This window comes from Adiantum capillus-veneris, chromosome 15 (genome assembly GCF_014529385.1).
Source record: "Adiantum capillus-veneris isolate H3 chromosome 15, ASM1452938v2, whole genome shotgun sequence".
Classification (NCBI taxonomy): Eukaryota; Viridiplantae; Streptophyta; class Polypodiopsida; order Polypodiales; family Pteridaceae; genus Adiantum; species Adiantum capillus-veneris.
The window spans coordinates 32163345-32178787 of record NC_140945.1 but is presented as its reverse complement, the minus strand read 5'-3'; the positions used below and the strand labels follow the sequence as shown (position 1 = coordinate 32178787).

Here is a 15443-nt window from a genome sequence, read left to right as displayed (position 1 = left end):
TGTCAGGTTTGAATGTAAAAACAAGATTTGAATCCAAAATTTCCTATTCTTTGCGTTTCTTGGACTCCGACTTGTCTTTTTTGGTTTCTTTGAGTGTTAATGCTCTTGTTTTAAGTTGATCTTAGGGTAAAACCCCCCTTTCTAAACACTCTGGCAATGTCAAATTTTCAATTTTAGTCTCTGTTTAGGTCCTAAGACATCATACCGTATGATGTCTAAAGTTGCAGATTTCCAGTTTTTTCAGCACAGAACTCTTCCAATAGCTCTTTTAAGTGCTCAGCAACAATCAGTTACACAGAAAATTTTTCTGAACTTTGTTTATTGCATATTTCAACTACCAAAGAGACTTTTTCAGTGATCTAACATGCAATCAAACACATCAAGCAAATAGAACACCAATTGATAGCTCTAGATCAGGATCAAATCAGGCCCTACCTAAGCTACTTCTAATCATAAAATGGTTTTTTTGCAATTGAAAATATAAAGAGAATTTACTACCACACAAGGAGTAGCAAATGCTTTTTATGTCAACAACCACTTAAACACCATCAAAAACAATCTAATCTAAGCTAAACTAAAAATACTGTCAACACGGAAGACCCAGGAATACCCCACTTCCTAGTATCTCGCGAGACCTTCGGAGTCCACCACTCCTAGATCTTTTCTAACTAAAGTATACAAAGTAGTTTATACGACTCACCTCGTAGGATTAGTCTAAGGTCACCTACTTAGGGCTCTCGTCCCCGGCAGCGGCGCCAAATGTTAAGGCGGTTACGCCGCTAGCGGAAGCTAAATAGCGAGAACTCAACCAACAACAGAATTTGTCAGACGAGGACGAAGCTTGACCCGCAGGCGCATGGAAACAACTAGGTGGGTGTCAAATCACCTACTCGACGACCTTCTAATGACAATCACTACTAAGGAAATCAAATCTAAGTTCTAAAATACGCAATGACTGAAATCCGTACTACGAACAAATGCTATACGAAACAGGATCCTAGAATCATCGAATCGATCTCAAACTCAAGGGGAAGTCTATACACTAGTAAGAACAACACCCTAAAGACTTGAACTGCAAAAATCAACCTATAACCACTCCGTGCGGTAAAACGCGTATGAAAACAGGCCGAAAAATACAGGTGACCGAAACTTGACCCCGATGGTACTAATGTGTAGCTCTACTCGTTGTGGTTCTATAGATATGCTGCACGCTCTATTCCGACACACGAGTTGGAAGAAAACTCACACCGAAGCTCGTAGGAACTTACCACACGTAGAAGCCGATAGCGCGCACTCTTGGTATCTGTGCGTAGCTCTCACCGTTGCTAACACAATGGCGGTGTCGCTTCTCCAATGGCGGCCCCGTAGCTCGCGTAGCAGGAAGATAAGACTCTCTCTCTCTCTCTCTCAGACACAGTCACGGCGCTCAAAACTCACTTTGATTAATAATTGAATCTTTTTTTAGGTTACAAAACTTTGGCTTATATACCTCAGCCTTGGAGGTGAGAACATCTCTAATTATTTACATCAGCAGGTGAAATTACTTCGGGATTACAAGCTGGAAACTCAATTGAGTCCCGTTACTTAATGAATGGCTCAAATCAAAATTAATGTCGGAAAGACATTTATTACAATCAATGGTTACAAAATGATGGGTGTGAGCAAAAATGTGGGTGTGATCCTCTGCTGGCTCAACACATTGTACAATACAATTCTTTGAGTTCCTTCAAGACTAGCTAGTGCAATGAAGATGAAAGCTTCATGCACTAAGCAAAACACTTAGCAAACACAACTTTAATTATCCCCGTTCTCAGACCCAAGACCTCACACACCTTCGAAGATGGTGAGAGCTAGTAGGGTATGAGAGTAGATTGAGAGGAAGAAGGAGTATCTTACGAGAAAGATGTACATCTCCTCACATAATCACTCATATTAGCATAGCTTAGCTTAGTAATTAGCATGGTAGAGGAGATGAGCATGCATTGAAGCTTGGCTCTTGGTTGGATTTGCATCCACCTTCCATTGGGTTCTTGGTTGGCTCACCTGCCATTTGCATCCACCTGCCGTTGGGTTCTTTATCACACAAAATTGTAGGTGGGATGACTTCCCATTCATGATCCGATTCTCTGTCACAATCCATAGTATTTCTCCGTAGAAGAAGAATTGATCGAAGCTATGACACCATTCCAACCGGTTTTTGGCACTAACAAGGCAACAATCTCACCACAATACACCAGAAGCAGATCACTGTCAGTGGGCGGGCAGAGAATCGATTATCAATTGAGATTGGGAGGGGGGTGCGCCAGGCCTGTGAGGCAGTGCAATACAGAGGCGACGTGCGCAGTCCCCGGGCAGCAAGCTTCCGGAAGGGGACTACCCCTGTGAGAAAAATTAGGTTAATATCGTGTGGCCCGATGGACCACGTATCAGATATTAAACTGATAAGAACAGATACTACACTTGATCTTAGCCAAAAGGCCGAGAGGAATGAGTTCCCCAGAGTGCCTGCATGGCTTTTATACGTGCCCCGCCTCGCGCCTTGCCTTCTGGGATAATTGCTTCTTCTATTCTTTGCAAGCCCGTGTTTACACTATCTAAGCATTTGTTCGTGATGCCACGCAAAGCTCTCGGCCTGCCCCACCTCGCGCGCCTTGCCCTCTCAGATCATTGCTTCTCCGTCAAACTTTTCTACTTCTATTTACACGCACAGCTCCCGGAATAGCACACTATCTGAGCACCCATCCTTGAAGGTTTCTACGCTATTCACATGATGCCAACGGAGCTCTCGACTGTGCGCTTTTTTTGGCCTTGTAATAAGCACTTCCCTTTTGGCAGCTTGCTGCTTACTCTCTCTCATCCGCCATAGTCTACGAGCTGTAAGAGATAAGCTCAGTTTTGGTAGCTTAATATCAGGCCATCTGTTTGTGCAGAAGCCAATCCATAACATAGGCCCTCTATTCTCTATACGCAAGAGTCAAAAGAGGCAATCAAAAGTGTCACACACAAATAGGAACGAATCTACCCTGAGAATAGGCACCAATGTGCAGGTCATGAGGTTGAAGCTATGTCTTATTTTGTGTCCTTCATACAAAAGCCATCAGTGGCCACTCCCTCAATCTTTGATCCTTCCAATAACTAAGCTAAAGGCTAGGGAGTCTTCTTCGGTAGGTGATGTTGAGTAGAAGCTCTGTAAGGGAGAAGGAAAGGGTTGAAGGGATCATCGAAACAACAAAACTGCAACTCAAAGTCGACCAATATATGTGGATGCTTTCAAGACCTCTAGCATACATCTGCTCTACCACAGCCTTTCAAGATCTTTGACATGCACGAACTCTAATGTAAGCTCATATCTCATGTCTACACACCTCTCCCACACGAGAAACCCACATAATTGACACATGGGTTGACATGATAGTGAGAAAGAGATTGAGAACATTTACTCAAACGCCGAAAAAGATATAGAGAATATCATGATGTCAATAGAATTAGCTTTAATTTAGGAGTGTACAATGATGGATCCCAAAAGAACACTCTCCTTGTTGTCGCTTCCGCCAAATCTGCGGTGGCATATTGTGAGCGAGAGAGCATGGCCGACTCCCCTTTTCTCTTGCTTGTAACACCTCAACCTACAAAGCTCTCCTTTTTTTAATCTTGAAGGGATTCCCCTCCAACCCTCAGCTCCCTTGCCTTGCTTGTAAAGCAGGCCCTTGGCGGCCTTTCTCATATAGCACAGCCAAAAAAAAACTTGATGGGCCGTAGCCCTCCTCCTGCAGGTGTCGGTCCTTGATGACCTCCTTTTCACGGCATCTCAGCCCCGAAGTGCTCCCCTTCAGACCCTATGGAGGCCTCCAATCGACCTTCCCTCATGCGCTATCATGCCCCAGCTCACGCCCCTCAGTTGGTCTCACTCCTCATGGCAGTCATCGTCAACACCCAGAGGCCCTCCTGCAAACGACGCCTCTGCCAAACCAAAACCTCCCTTTGCTCTGCTCTGGCCAATAGCGACCTTCCTATTGGTCCCCCCTCAACAAACTGGCCTCATCATGCAAAACTAGACCCTCTTTTATTTTGCATGGCCACCAGGTGTAAAGTGTGAGCTTTGTCCTAAAGTATGAGTCAAGGAGAAGAGAGTGGATTTATCCCACATGCTGTGGAGCAAGGTTGTAGAGCTACTTAGAGCTTTTCATGAATGAATAAAAACAACTCTATTTTGCACCACATGCTTGTCTATGGTGAGCTTGTGCTAAGCTAAGTCAATACTGAAGATTGTGTTTATGAGTCCAAGCTAATTCTATCTTGGAACCTAATTCACTTGAGTGATAACCTTGCTTCCACACAGACTCACACATTGACGCTATGTTTCTCTTTCATCCACCATAGCTAACTCGATCCCGTCCCCAACATTTGGTATTAGAGCTTTAGGTTATGCTAGCTAGATTTGTCATTATGCGTTAGTGTGTGTTAATTATTAGCATCTCCATTAGATTGATTAGCATTTCATAATTATTGTTACGACCCATTGATTTTTCATAACTAGTTGCATCTCTCACTAATTAAGCACTAATCTAGCTATGTGTGGGCATGTCCTTGGCAGACCCAAGAGGCCACCACCCTCCATGGCTAGGTAGACTTGATTAGGGAGAGGATTAGCATCCTTTTGTATTGCATTTTAGATTGCCCTTTTGTGTCAATTTTTGCGTCATTTGCCTCTTCAATTAATTATGTGTACTCATTTTCCTTTTCACATTGCTCACCTCATCCCGAAGTGCTCATCTCAAGCTTTTCATAGAGCTTTCAAGCACTCAAATCCGAGCTCGAGAACCCCCTAAGCCTCATCCCCTAAAACCTTACTAAAATAAGGTGTGTGTGTGTGTGTGTGTGTATTTTGTGGGAGAAGCCCTGCAGAACCGAGCATTGAAATATCCTCCTTTTGGCCTATTACTCACGTGGAGCCCAATGGGCCCCTTGGCTTAGCTTAAACACCATATTTGGTGTGGCTTTGGAGGGTTGTGGGTTCAACAAGGACTTCTTCAAGCGAGCAAGGCCGGCAGATTCTTGGCAGGCGGTAAATTCCAATTCTTTTTTGAAGGCGAGTCCACCACCGGTCAGCTGCAAAGCCTAAACCCGACGGCTACGCGCGTCCATCCGACGGTCCTTACTGACTACTCACCAGCAACCGGCCGCAAGTGCCTGCCCCCCACCGTCCGATTGCGGACCTCAACCGAGGCTCCAAACAATCCTTTGATACCATTTTTGGGTCCGCCCTTCTCGGGCCCCCCTTCCCACACTGCTCTCGGGCCTCAAGAGCTCCAATCAAGCTCACCTTCCCATGGCCAACTTCCAACTCCCTCAAGGGGGCAGTCTCACAAGCTTGCTGCCTCAAGCCTCCGAGACCCTTTAAGGGCTTGCTCCCACCAAACTGCAGCAAAGCACTCTGCCAAGATTCAAGGGCTTCTCCAAGGCAAATAAACCAGAGCTTTCAAAGCCTCCAAAGGTATCCAAAGCCAACTTCAAAGGCTCATTCCAGTCATCAAAGAAGAACTCAAGGCTATGAAGGGTGACTTCACCTCGAGTGAAGAGGTACTTCACATTAAGAGAGTTTTATTAAGAAGACATTAAAATTGAATCTTGCAGCCAAGCACAATAACTTGCAAATAAATATCGCTTGTCTTTATTGGTGCACCGTGTAAAGAGGAAGACACTGGCTAGGAGAGTCTCCTAAGCTAAGACCCCTCTATTAGCACAAATGGGGGACAAGGGAATAGAAAAATTCAACGGGGAAGGGTTTCACACCTGGCAAATGAAATTAAGAGGTTACCTTATGAAAAAATGTTTGTGGTTTGTCATCAGCACTACCTTAGAGCAACAAGCCGAACCCGATGGAGTGCACACTAGGGCGAGACTAGGGCATCTACACTCATAGTAAGTGCATAGAATTTGGTCAAAGACGAACAAGCATTAGGAATCATCATCACCTCCTTGCATGACAATTATGTGCACTTCATAGATGAATGTACACATGCACATGATGCCGGGCATGTCCTAGAAAGTAATTTTGGAGCCTGGGCCAAAAGAAGCAAAGTTAGTCTTAAAAGACAGCTTTACAAAATTACTATGATTGAAGGGGAGGACATTGCTATCCTAATAAATAAGCTTAAGAGCATTGTCACGCAGCTCACTTACATCCAGGTTGAAGTACCAGAAGATGACAAAGTGGCCATACTATTAAGTGCACTTCCACCTTCTTATGACCACTTAGTCACAATTCTTGAAGAAAAAGAACCAGCACCACCACTCCAAGATGTCATCAACTCAATCCAAGCAGAAGAAAGAAAGCAAAGAGGTTCACTAACCTCATCAGGAGGAGTTTTTATTGCAACATCCTCAAGGGAAAGGCATTCGCCATCAACATCGACAAATGGAAGAAAGTGTTATGAATGTGGAAGAATGGGACACGTAGCGAAAGACTGCTACACAAACAAACCTTGCAACAAATGTGATAGGAAGGGACACCCTCCTTCTCGGTGCTACTCAAATGGAGGCAGTAGCAGTGGAGAAAGCAGCAGCAGTAGAAGCAACAGCAGAAGCAACGAAGGCAAGAGACCTGACAGAGGATCAGCTCACATAGTAGAAGACAAAAAGGATGAAGACGAGAGCAACATTGTCTTTTATGAAGACCCATTTTTAAGATGCAGCCTTGTAGGGGAGGACTTTTTCCTGTGTGGATTTTATTATCCTGTGTGGATATCACCATCCTTTGTGGATTTTTCCTATGTGTGGACATCACCATCCTATGTGGATTTTGTTAGCCTGTGTGATATTACCCTCCTGTGTGGATAGCAACTTATCATCCTGTGTGGATCATGCATCTTCAGTATCTTGTCATAGTCCAAACCTCAAGGGGAGGATTGTAAAGTGTGAGCTTTGTCCTAAAGTATGAGTCAAGGAGAAGAGAGTGGATTTATCCCACATGCTATGGAGCAAGGTTGTAGAGCTACTTAAAGCTCATTTCATGAATGAATAAACACAACTCTATTTTGCACTACATGCTTGTCTATGGTGAGCTTGTACTAAGCTAAGTCAATACTCAAGATTATGTTTATGAGTCCAAGCTAATTCTATCTTGGAACCTAATTCACTTGAGTGATAACCTTGCTTACACACACACTCACACATTGATGCTATGTTTCTCTTTAATCCACCATAGCTAGCTCGATCCCATCCCAAACACCAGGTGGCGCCCCTTTCACAATGAACTGCAACCCACCACTCCCCCTATGCTCACGGCCTGCCAAACAGATGGCGCTCCATTTCCATGCATACTCCTAGTTCTCTTCCCTGCCCATGAAGGTAATCCCCCTAGTTAACTTGCAATAGCGCCGCCATTTCCTTGCAATAGCATTTTTTTTCCTTTTGTATTCCTCAGCTTGGCATTGTTCCCACGCGTCCGTCTGCCACCTTGAGCCATCTTTTTAAAAAGATTCAGCTTTACTCCACTTCATACCTTTAGCTGGCCACCCCAAACTCCCACATTGACCCTTGATAATCACTGGTCACATAGTCGGCTGCTTTGCACGTTTTGTTCCATGCACTTTAAAGTATGCTTTCTCTGCAAGATCCATCGCCATTGGTCGGCCAATGAGAAGAATCTAAGATATCGGTGGCCCTTGGGTAAAAGAACCCCGTTGAGAGCACTCCGACATTCATGAGACTTGAGCTGCACTCAGTTGCATTAGCTCTCAATGGACATGTTGTAGCATACATACCCTGGCAAGTAGAGCATCCTACAGACACTTCGATCAAAATCCCATATCATAGACTCCATAGCACCTGCATACCTGATATAAGCATTTCCTCCTGTCCCCTATGATAGGAAGAAACAATTGCAGTTTTCATTAGCAAGTGTTCCATCTCGGTGTACCTTTCTCTTAGCTCCATCAAATACCTGCCCAATGTCCCTGTCACTTGCCTGCAAACTGCCATGCCTAGGCTTCTTGCACTTCCATAGGTCGACACAGTTTGGCTACACCAACGTGGCCATGGAGGATATGCGGGTTGGATTGCATGACGATTGCGGGTTCGTTGATATCCAGGAATTGAAAGCTCTCCTCCATCGATGCCAACTTAACTACGCTCATGCAGCTAGTTAACAATTTCATAATACAGATTGCCAAGGATCGGTCTCACGAAAACCCATTGTGGCCAATAAAGGGACTAATGGCAGACCACCACCGTTTGAATCTCTTCTCGTAGGGCACGGGAACCACAAAACTTCATCATGGATGAAGGACTTAAAAGCCGCCAGTGTATAGAGGTGAAGACAAGGAGAGGATATAAAGATTTGATGAATACTTTTTTGCACTACCATCATCTCTGTGCAACTCTAGATGTATTCCCCTCTCCAAAGTACGAGTTTAGAACTTAAAGACAAGGCCTACAAGTGGTGGATGTTATTGAATTCGCACAAAAAAACCTACAACCTGGATGTGAGTCCAAGCTATGTTCCAAAAGGAGGTCCTTCTTACCAATAAATATGACATAAATTGGCAAGCTTGGGATGAGTGATTTGCCATATTTATCGTTATCAAGAAGTGATCCTCAAGCTAGATAACCTTAATGTGTTTGAGGAGCCACTAATGAGCAAGCTGAGGGTATGGTAATATAAGAATGGAATAAGCTTGCTTTTAGACCTAGTGGCAACCCAAAGAAGGGTAGGTGTATAGATAGGGTTTTATATTTGCATCATTGTCCACTTGGGGCTTGGCAGGCGGTTGACCAATGGTCGTGAGTGTTAAAAAAAGAGCATCACTTGATTTTATCAAAGTGTGAATGCAAGGGTTTTTGTTGTGGAGCAGCGTGCAAGGGACAAAATGTGGCACCACCAAAAGAGTTGGGGGAGATGGTGACCGCCATGGTTGTGAGTTGCAGATGTAGTAGAGTTGAAAAAGACTCCACACAATAGGGCAAACTAGTTGCAATCGATCTTGCAGGGGTTGGTTGAAGTCGACCTCACACTACGTATGTGTGAAGGCGTTAGTTCCCATGACCGTTGTCGAGACGAGCCGATTCCTAGAATCTTCATCTTTTTGGTGATGCAACAACCCAAGCTTTCTCAATGTTGTTCAAACATGCAACATCCTCTTGAGCCCTTCAAAAACTCCTTCAAGGCACTTTGATGCCGAGTTGGAATCACCGCTTAGCCAATCTTCTACAAAATCTACTTCTTCTCATGTCCTCGCACATCTGTCTTCACAAATCCAAGAAAATTTAGCAATTGCTTTGAAATAAATGCAGGAAATACCCAATTTTGAATTATGATAAGCGTACTTTGTTGGACAAATTATCGATAATTATCGATGGAACTTCAATCTGCAAATCTACTATCTGATGAGAACAGATACTACACTTGATCTTAGCCAAAAGGCCAAGAAAGGTATGAGCTCCCCACAGTGCCCCCTATGGCTTTTATACATGCCCCGCCTTGCGCCTTGCCTTGTGGGATGATTGCTTCTCCGGTAGCACTCCTATTCTTTCCAAGCCCGTGTTTACACTATGTTCGTGATGCCATTATAACCACACAAGTCTATAGAACTCTCGACCTGCCCCGCCTCCGCCTCCCGCCTTGCCCTTTGTGTGTGATTTGGATTTCTAGTCTAAGGTACATGAATCGTGATCCAACTTCTTTTACAGAATTAGAACAAACTTATCAAACATATTCCTTAATGTATGTGGCAACTAACTCCATCAACACACGATGATATTGATTAGATTTGCCCTATTTCCTAGCACATCTTAAGATTTCAAAAGACTTATGGCCTTTTTGCCCAAAATATGGTTTTGGCTAAAGTTTTCTACGATTTTGGTAGTTTAGATTGGTGGTGTTTTGTCAACTTCTTTCCCTTTGGAGGTTTGCATCATCCATCGGGCACACAACCACCATGGGATTTTTGTAGGGAGGAGCATGTTCGTACTAGTGTTCATTTGGCTCATAATGCACTTGCAGACTTAGGATGGTTACTTGTTATGGCTTCAAGTGCATGTATGTTTTTTTTGTTTCCAATAGTTTGTTGTTTAATTTATTTGTTTTTCCACTAATTGTGAGTTTGGTTTTTAATATTGATTTTGTTGATTTTTCATTCTCATAAAATTTTGTTGGTTTTCTTTTAGGAGATATTCTTCGATGGGTTGACAGGTTATGTGGAGGAGCTGATATACATGTGCATCGTTGCTTTATTATTATGCACCATGATTTGTATGGTTGCATAGAGAGCTACACACACACACACACACACACACACACACACACACACACACACACACACACACACACACACACACACACACACACACACACACACACACACACAGAGTTGAGGTAACATCTTTTGAAACTTGCTTTAGGTGATATATGGTTTCACTATGTGACGCTTACTTTTATGTACATGTATGAAAGTTCTACTCTATTTTTGATTCAGAAGAGGGCCGTCCATCCACCATGTTTCATTATAAAGAGCGTGCCAATGTTTCACATCTTGGGTATGAAGCCACCAACATATTCGCCAATAACACGTTATCTCCTCAATGATTCTCAAGCTTCATCTTCGTCGAAAGAGCCATGGCATGGTGGATTGCAGAGGAGCCGTGGACTATTGGCAAGCTTTGTGGAGATGTTGTGTAGGCCCAAGAGTATCTGTTTGGAATTTCGGTGTGGGACTGCTCCTATTCTTACTGCTTGTTCAACCACACAACACGCTTGTGCTTCCATTGATAGTGATATCTGATTGCATCATTTGTGTAGCCTTTGCTCCTCTCAAAAAAGCAAAATGGAAAGGAGGCTTCTACCTCCATGGATGTAGATGATGAGGGGACAAATTTTTAGGTGGTAAACAGATTGACGATTTGTGAGTCTTTCACCCTCTAGAAGAACATTGTTTATGATTTGTGAGGCTCCCACCGTCTAGGAGGACATCATTCATGGTTTCAATAGATTTTGGAGTACTTTTCTATGTGGCCCACATGACCAAAAAGTGACCCTAAGCGGCACTAAACTTCAGAAATGGCATCAGACACACAAAGCGTCAAATAGCTCTCGCGGCCAAACCGCATGCCCGTTTGCCACCAAACCTCACGAGCAGCTTTCCTATACCATCAACAACCAAGTCCTATGGTGGTAGACCACCACAAATCATCGAAGATATGTAAACGCAACCACGGGTGCTTCTAGAGCGACAAATTGCCAAAAGGAGCTCCCGTGAAGCCAAAGTCGACAAAAATCATACGGCAAGGATCCCCAAGGGATCGGGAAGCTATGAAGACCAATATCAAGAAATTTCATCGCCGAAAAGCACTTCAAAAGTCAGAAAACGGCTCGAAGGCTCTAAAGTCCACATAGGGAGTTACTTTCTATCCATTTGACTTTTTTGTTGAAATTAGGCTTAAAAGGGACTCAAGGGGACTAAGGGCAGGCACTAGTGGCACATTCCATAAGAAAAATCATCAGGAGACATCCTACGCGTAGGATGTCTCAAGGGCATTTTTGGGCACAGATCCCAACATTTTTCATCACACACATTTTCTGAATGACCTTTACATGCTAGCCACCAAGCTTCATCGCATTTGGACTAAAATTGACCTCATATGCATGAAAAAATGCAAAGTTAGGGCATAGAGGCAATAATGGGCCCTAGACCTACCAAATCTTGTCCAAATCACATGAAACTTGCACAACACATTCACAAGCACATAACCAATCCATCTGTGTACTCACCTGCAAAATTTGGTGAAGTAGACATCCTACACGTAGGATGTCTATTTGACATTTTTTGCCTACAGAGGATGTTTGTCCATTCTAGATCCAATCACATCATCTTCAAGAGCTCATATACCAATTTTGAAGCCATTTTAATCATTTTTAACCCCAACCCCTTCAAGATACACTTTTGGAGACCAAAAACACTACACAGGCTCTTACAAGCATCAATTCTTGTCCAAATCAAAATCCAAGAGCATGGCCATGTTCCATAGGCCAAGAACTACCCACAGAACAAATCCCATGCCATTTTGATGAAATAGACATCCTACGCGTAGGATCTCTCCAGCATAATTTAGACCTTCTGTGCAAAGAGTGACATCATGGGAGCCAATACCATGGTGCAATGAGCCCATATATCAATTTTCAACCCATTTGGACATCGCTTGCTACCTGTTATAGACTTTCTACCCAATTTGTGACCTAAAGCCTGAATCAGCCCAAAAAAATCCACTTTTTGATGCCCAAATCCATGTCCAAGCACATAGCCATGTTCCATAGGCCAAGAACTACCAGCATGTCAAGTATCACCCAATTCTGATGAAAAAGACATCCTACGCGTAGGATGTTTAAATAGAAATTTTTGGCCAGAATTACACTGTGAGCACATGCACAGTTTCAAGAGTTCCTTTTAAGCTTTATTTTCAATTTTCAAGTCATTTGGATAGTTAAAACTCAGTTTCTCAGCTAAAATGGAAAAAACGCTAACTTCGGACTACTGAGTGCAACAGGATCTATGGCAGCCGCAAAGTCACCAGCAAAGAAGAAAAGAACGACCATTAAGGATTACCTAGAAGAAGTGGAGCCCTTCACCATACCAGAAGGAACACTAAAGCCCACCAACACATGGATCCAAGAAGATCTGCTAGAGTCCAACGACCTAAAGATCTACCAAGGAGTGTTCAAAGACACTGAAGGGAATGTGATCGAGCTACCAATGCTATCGTGGGAACTCAATGAGTTCGTAAGAAGCAAGATGGCCGTGTACTTGGAGAAGATTGATCTCCACAACTATTTTGAAGCTATACCTGCCGGAATTGACATAAAGAGAGTGTGGCAGTTTGTGACGACCATCAAAGAGAATGGCGTGGCCAAAGTTACAGATATGCAAGGCAGGCCAGACACAATAATAGTCATCATCGAGAACGTTGTAGCAGATGCACTAGACCTCCCAAACAAGGGGGATAGTGTAACTAAAAGAAGAGATGATGTCAAGGTGTACACTGAGAAGAAAGGTAACTACACTTTTGAAGATATTGCCAACCCAAAAGTGGCAATCATGAGTCAATTGTACAACCAATACTTCCATATGTGTACAAAGCGGCCACAAAAGTACAGAATGCCTCCAAGAGCAATTGCCACGACATTCACTCGAGCAATGATGAAGAGCACTCCAAAGCTAATCAATTATATATACATGACAAACTAGTTAATAGTTGACTCTCGGCCAAAATGGAGGAAGGCATGGCTGACGAAGTACCCACAGTACCTAATCCATTTGGTAGAGGCACCCAAAAACATCAGAGACAACCGAAGCTTTTGTCCTCTACCAAGGATCAGGACGTGGAAGGCCCAGGAGATATTACAAAGGAGCCAACCCACTTGTTTGAATTATCCTAAGTTGCCGGGCTTGAAGGCAGGTGAGAGAATAAGTGTCCAATACATGGTGAAAACCCTAACGGGCGCCATCAAATTGTTCACTGGCTCACCTGACCTTACGTGCATCACGATGAAGAAAATCTGCAAAACTCTTTTAGCAGTATTTGAGACATTCAAGCAAGGCCAGGTGACAGATAGTATCTTCTCCTTCCAAGATACTTACAAATGTGCCTATGATCTCTCTGGTCAGGCTTCCAAGGAAGTGATACATGCGTTTTATCAAAGGATAATGTTTCTGCCATCCTATCATCTCCAGGACTTTGAAGAAGCGTTCTACACCGGCTTCTTCACCGTAAACACTGATATTTTCGGCCCAACAATGATGAATCTACATGCAAGATATGAATCTCTGATCAAAATGCACGAAACCATACGATGAAGAAGCAGCTCAACGGCCATGTCGGGGACGACATGAGCAAGAAGGGGGGAGTGTTAGAAGCTAGACACACCCCACGGAAACTGACTACTCGGAAGATTATCATTTTTTGTAATTATTCATTTATTGAGGAAACCCGGTTTTTCACCTTGTAAATATTGGGGCTTAATGGAAGTTTCCAGATTGTATCCCAATTTTGGTAGTTAGATTGAGTAGTTGGTTAATTTGGAACTTTAGGGTTTGAGAATTGTAAGGTATATATACCACTTTTTGACCTTAATGGAGGACCTTTTTGTCATTTTGAAAAATATACTATCTGTGAGTGAGCGTACTGTGTACGAGAGAGAGAGAGATCTTCTTCTTGATGCTACGTGTGCACCGGTGGTCGGAATCGAGTGCGGAGAAGTGCAACGTGTTGCTCCCGACGAGAGCTACCCACCAATACTTACATTGCGCGAGTACGGTCCGGTTTTGCGAGCTCCTCCTACGAGCTTCATCTGGTTATTTGGTGAGCATATTTTGTCCGATTTTGCATTGCAGCATGTCCATGCGTTTACATTGAGTAGAGCTACACATTAGGCACTTTAGATTTCGAAAACAAAGACCTAAAAATTTCGGCCAGACATCCTATGTGATTTTGCACCGGGTGTTTTGGGTTGGATTTTTGGTTCATAGACCTTAGGGAGAGCGATCTACTGGAGTGAGTAGGGTCTCCTTCAAGTTCTGTGGTGTTTCGAGATTGTTTGATGGGTGTTAGGCTCTAGAAAGCGTTGTAGGAAGTTTCCTCTTATGCACTCTTGAAGGCTGTGACTTAGACATTGGGTAGAGACCTTTGTAGGAATTAGTTAGGAGTTGGTCGAGTGTAGGTTGACACCTTATACTTGCTTCCACGCACCTGCGGGTCGAGCTTCCTCCTGAGCTGACAAATCTTGTTAGGTCAGTTCTCGCTGTGCTGACATCCATCGCGGCTTATCCGTTCCACAAAAGGAGATCTTCTTGTGAGATGTGTAGAATTCGTTAATGTATTTGAGCATGTCCTAGACCTAGCTTGAAGATAAACCATTGAATAATCACCATTGTCTTTCTTTTTCGAGAAGCTTCAATTTTTGGAGTCATTCTCATGCTTTTCTTTAGCATCACCATCCAAGGCTAATTTGAGAATTTGTAGCCGTGGATAATCACACTATGTGTGAACTCTAGCTTCCAAAGGAAAGTTTTAATCAAAACTTTGGTTTGTGTTTGTAAAACAGAAAATAAGGTTCTGCAGTAATCAACCGGCTCTTCTGAAGCACCGCGCACAACGCGGATGGCACCGTGAGCAGGGGTTTAGGCAGTAATGATATCCTAGAGAGTCTGAGACTGCACATGATTCTTCAAAACACCTCACTGGCTATGAGCAGCTCTTCTGCGCGCTTCCTGTGAGAGGATTGCCTATCCGCCTGTACCACATCAACAGTGCCAAGAGTTCCACTCCTGCTTACTTTGGTGGCCCACCCGGGCTCTGATACTAGATGATAGGCTGAAGCTATGGGGGATGCCGCCTTTGGGGTGCCATGGCTAGGAGCGAGGCTTGCAGAGAACGAGAGAGAGAGAGAGAGA

At 43.6% G+C, this 15443-nt stretch overlaps 1 protein-coding gene, 1 non-coding gene and 1 pseudogene across 2 annotated transcripts; 1 reads left to right on the top strand and 2 right to left on the bottom strand.

Moving 5' to 3' along the window:
* Positions 1-2292: 2292 nt before the first annotated feature.
* Positions 2293-2490, bottom strand: LOC147440492 (U2 spliceosomal RNA). Its single transcript, XR_015184407.1, has one exon. It is a non-coding gene; the product is annotated as a U2 spliceosomal RNA (small nuclear RNA).
* A 3624-nt stretch (positions 2491-6114) lies between these two features.
* LOC147440490 (uncharacterized) lies at positions 6115-15181 on the top strand. The gene is made up of 2 exons (XM_086483306.1): positions 6115-6699; positions 15095-15181. The coding sequence occupies exons 1-2, from the start codon at positions 6115-6117 to the stop codon at positions 15179-15181; spliced, it is 672 nt and encodes a 223-aa protein (XP_086339432.1).
* On the bottom strand, positions 9319-9437 carry LOC147440491 (U2 spliceosomal RNA; annotated as a pseudogene).
* Positions 15182-15443: the final 262 nt, after the last annotated feature.

Excerpts from the sequence above, each read along its gene's own strand:
- LOC147440490 (XM_086483306.1), top strand. The coding sequence starts at position 6,115 with ATGATTGAAGGGGAGGACATTGCTATCCTAATAAATAAGCTTAAGAGC. Across the intron at positions 6,700-15,094 it reads CATTTTTAAGATGCAGCCTT|AAAATAAGGTTCTGCAGTAA; the intron begins GTAGGGGAGGAC and ends TTTGTAAAACAG.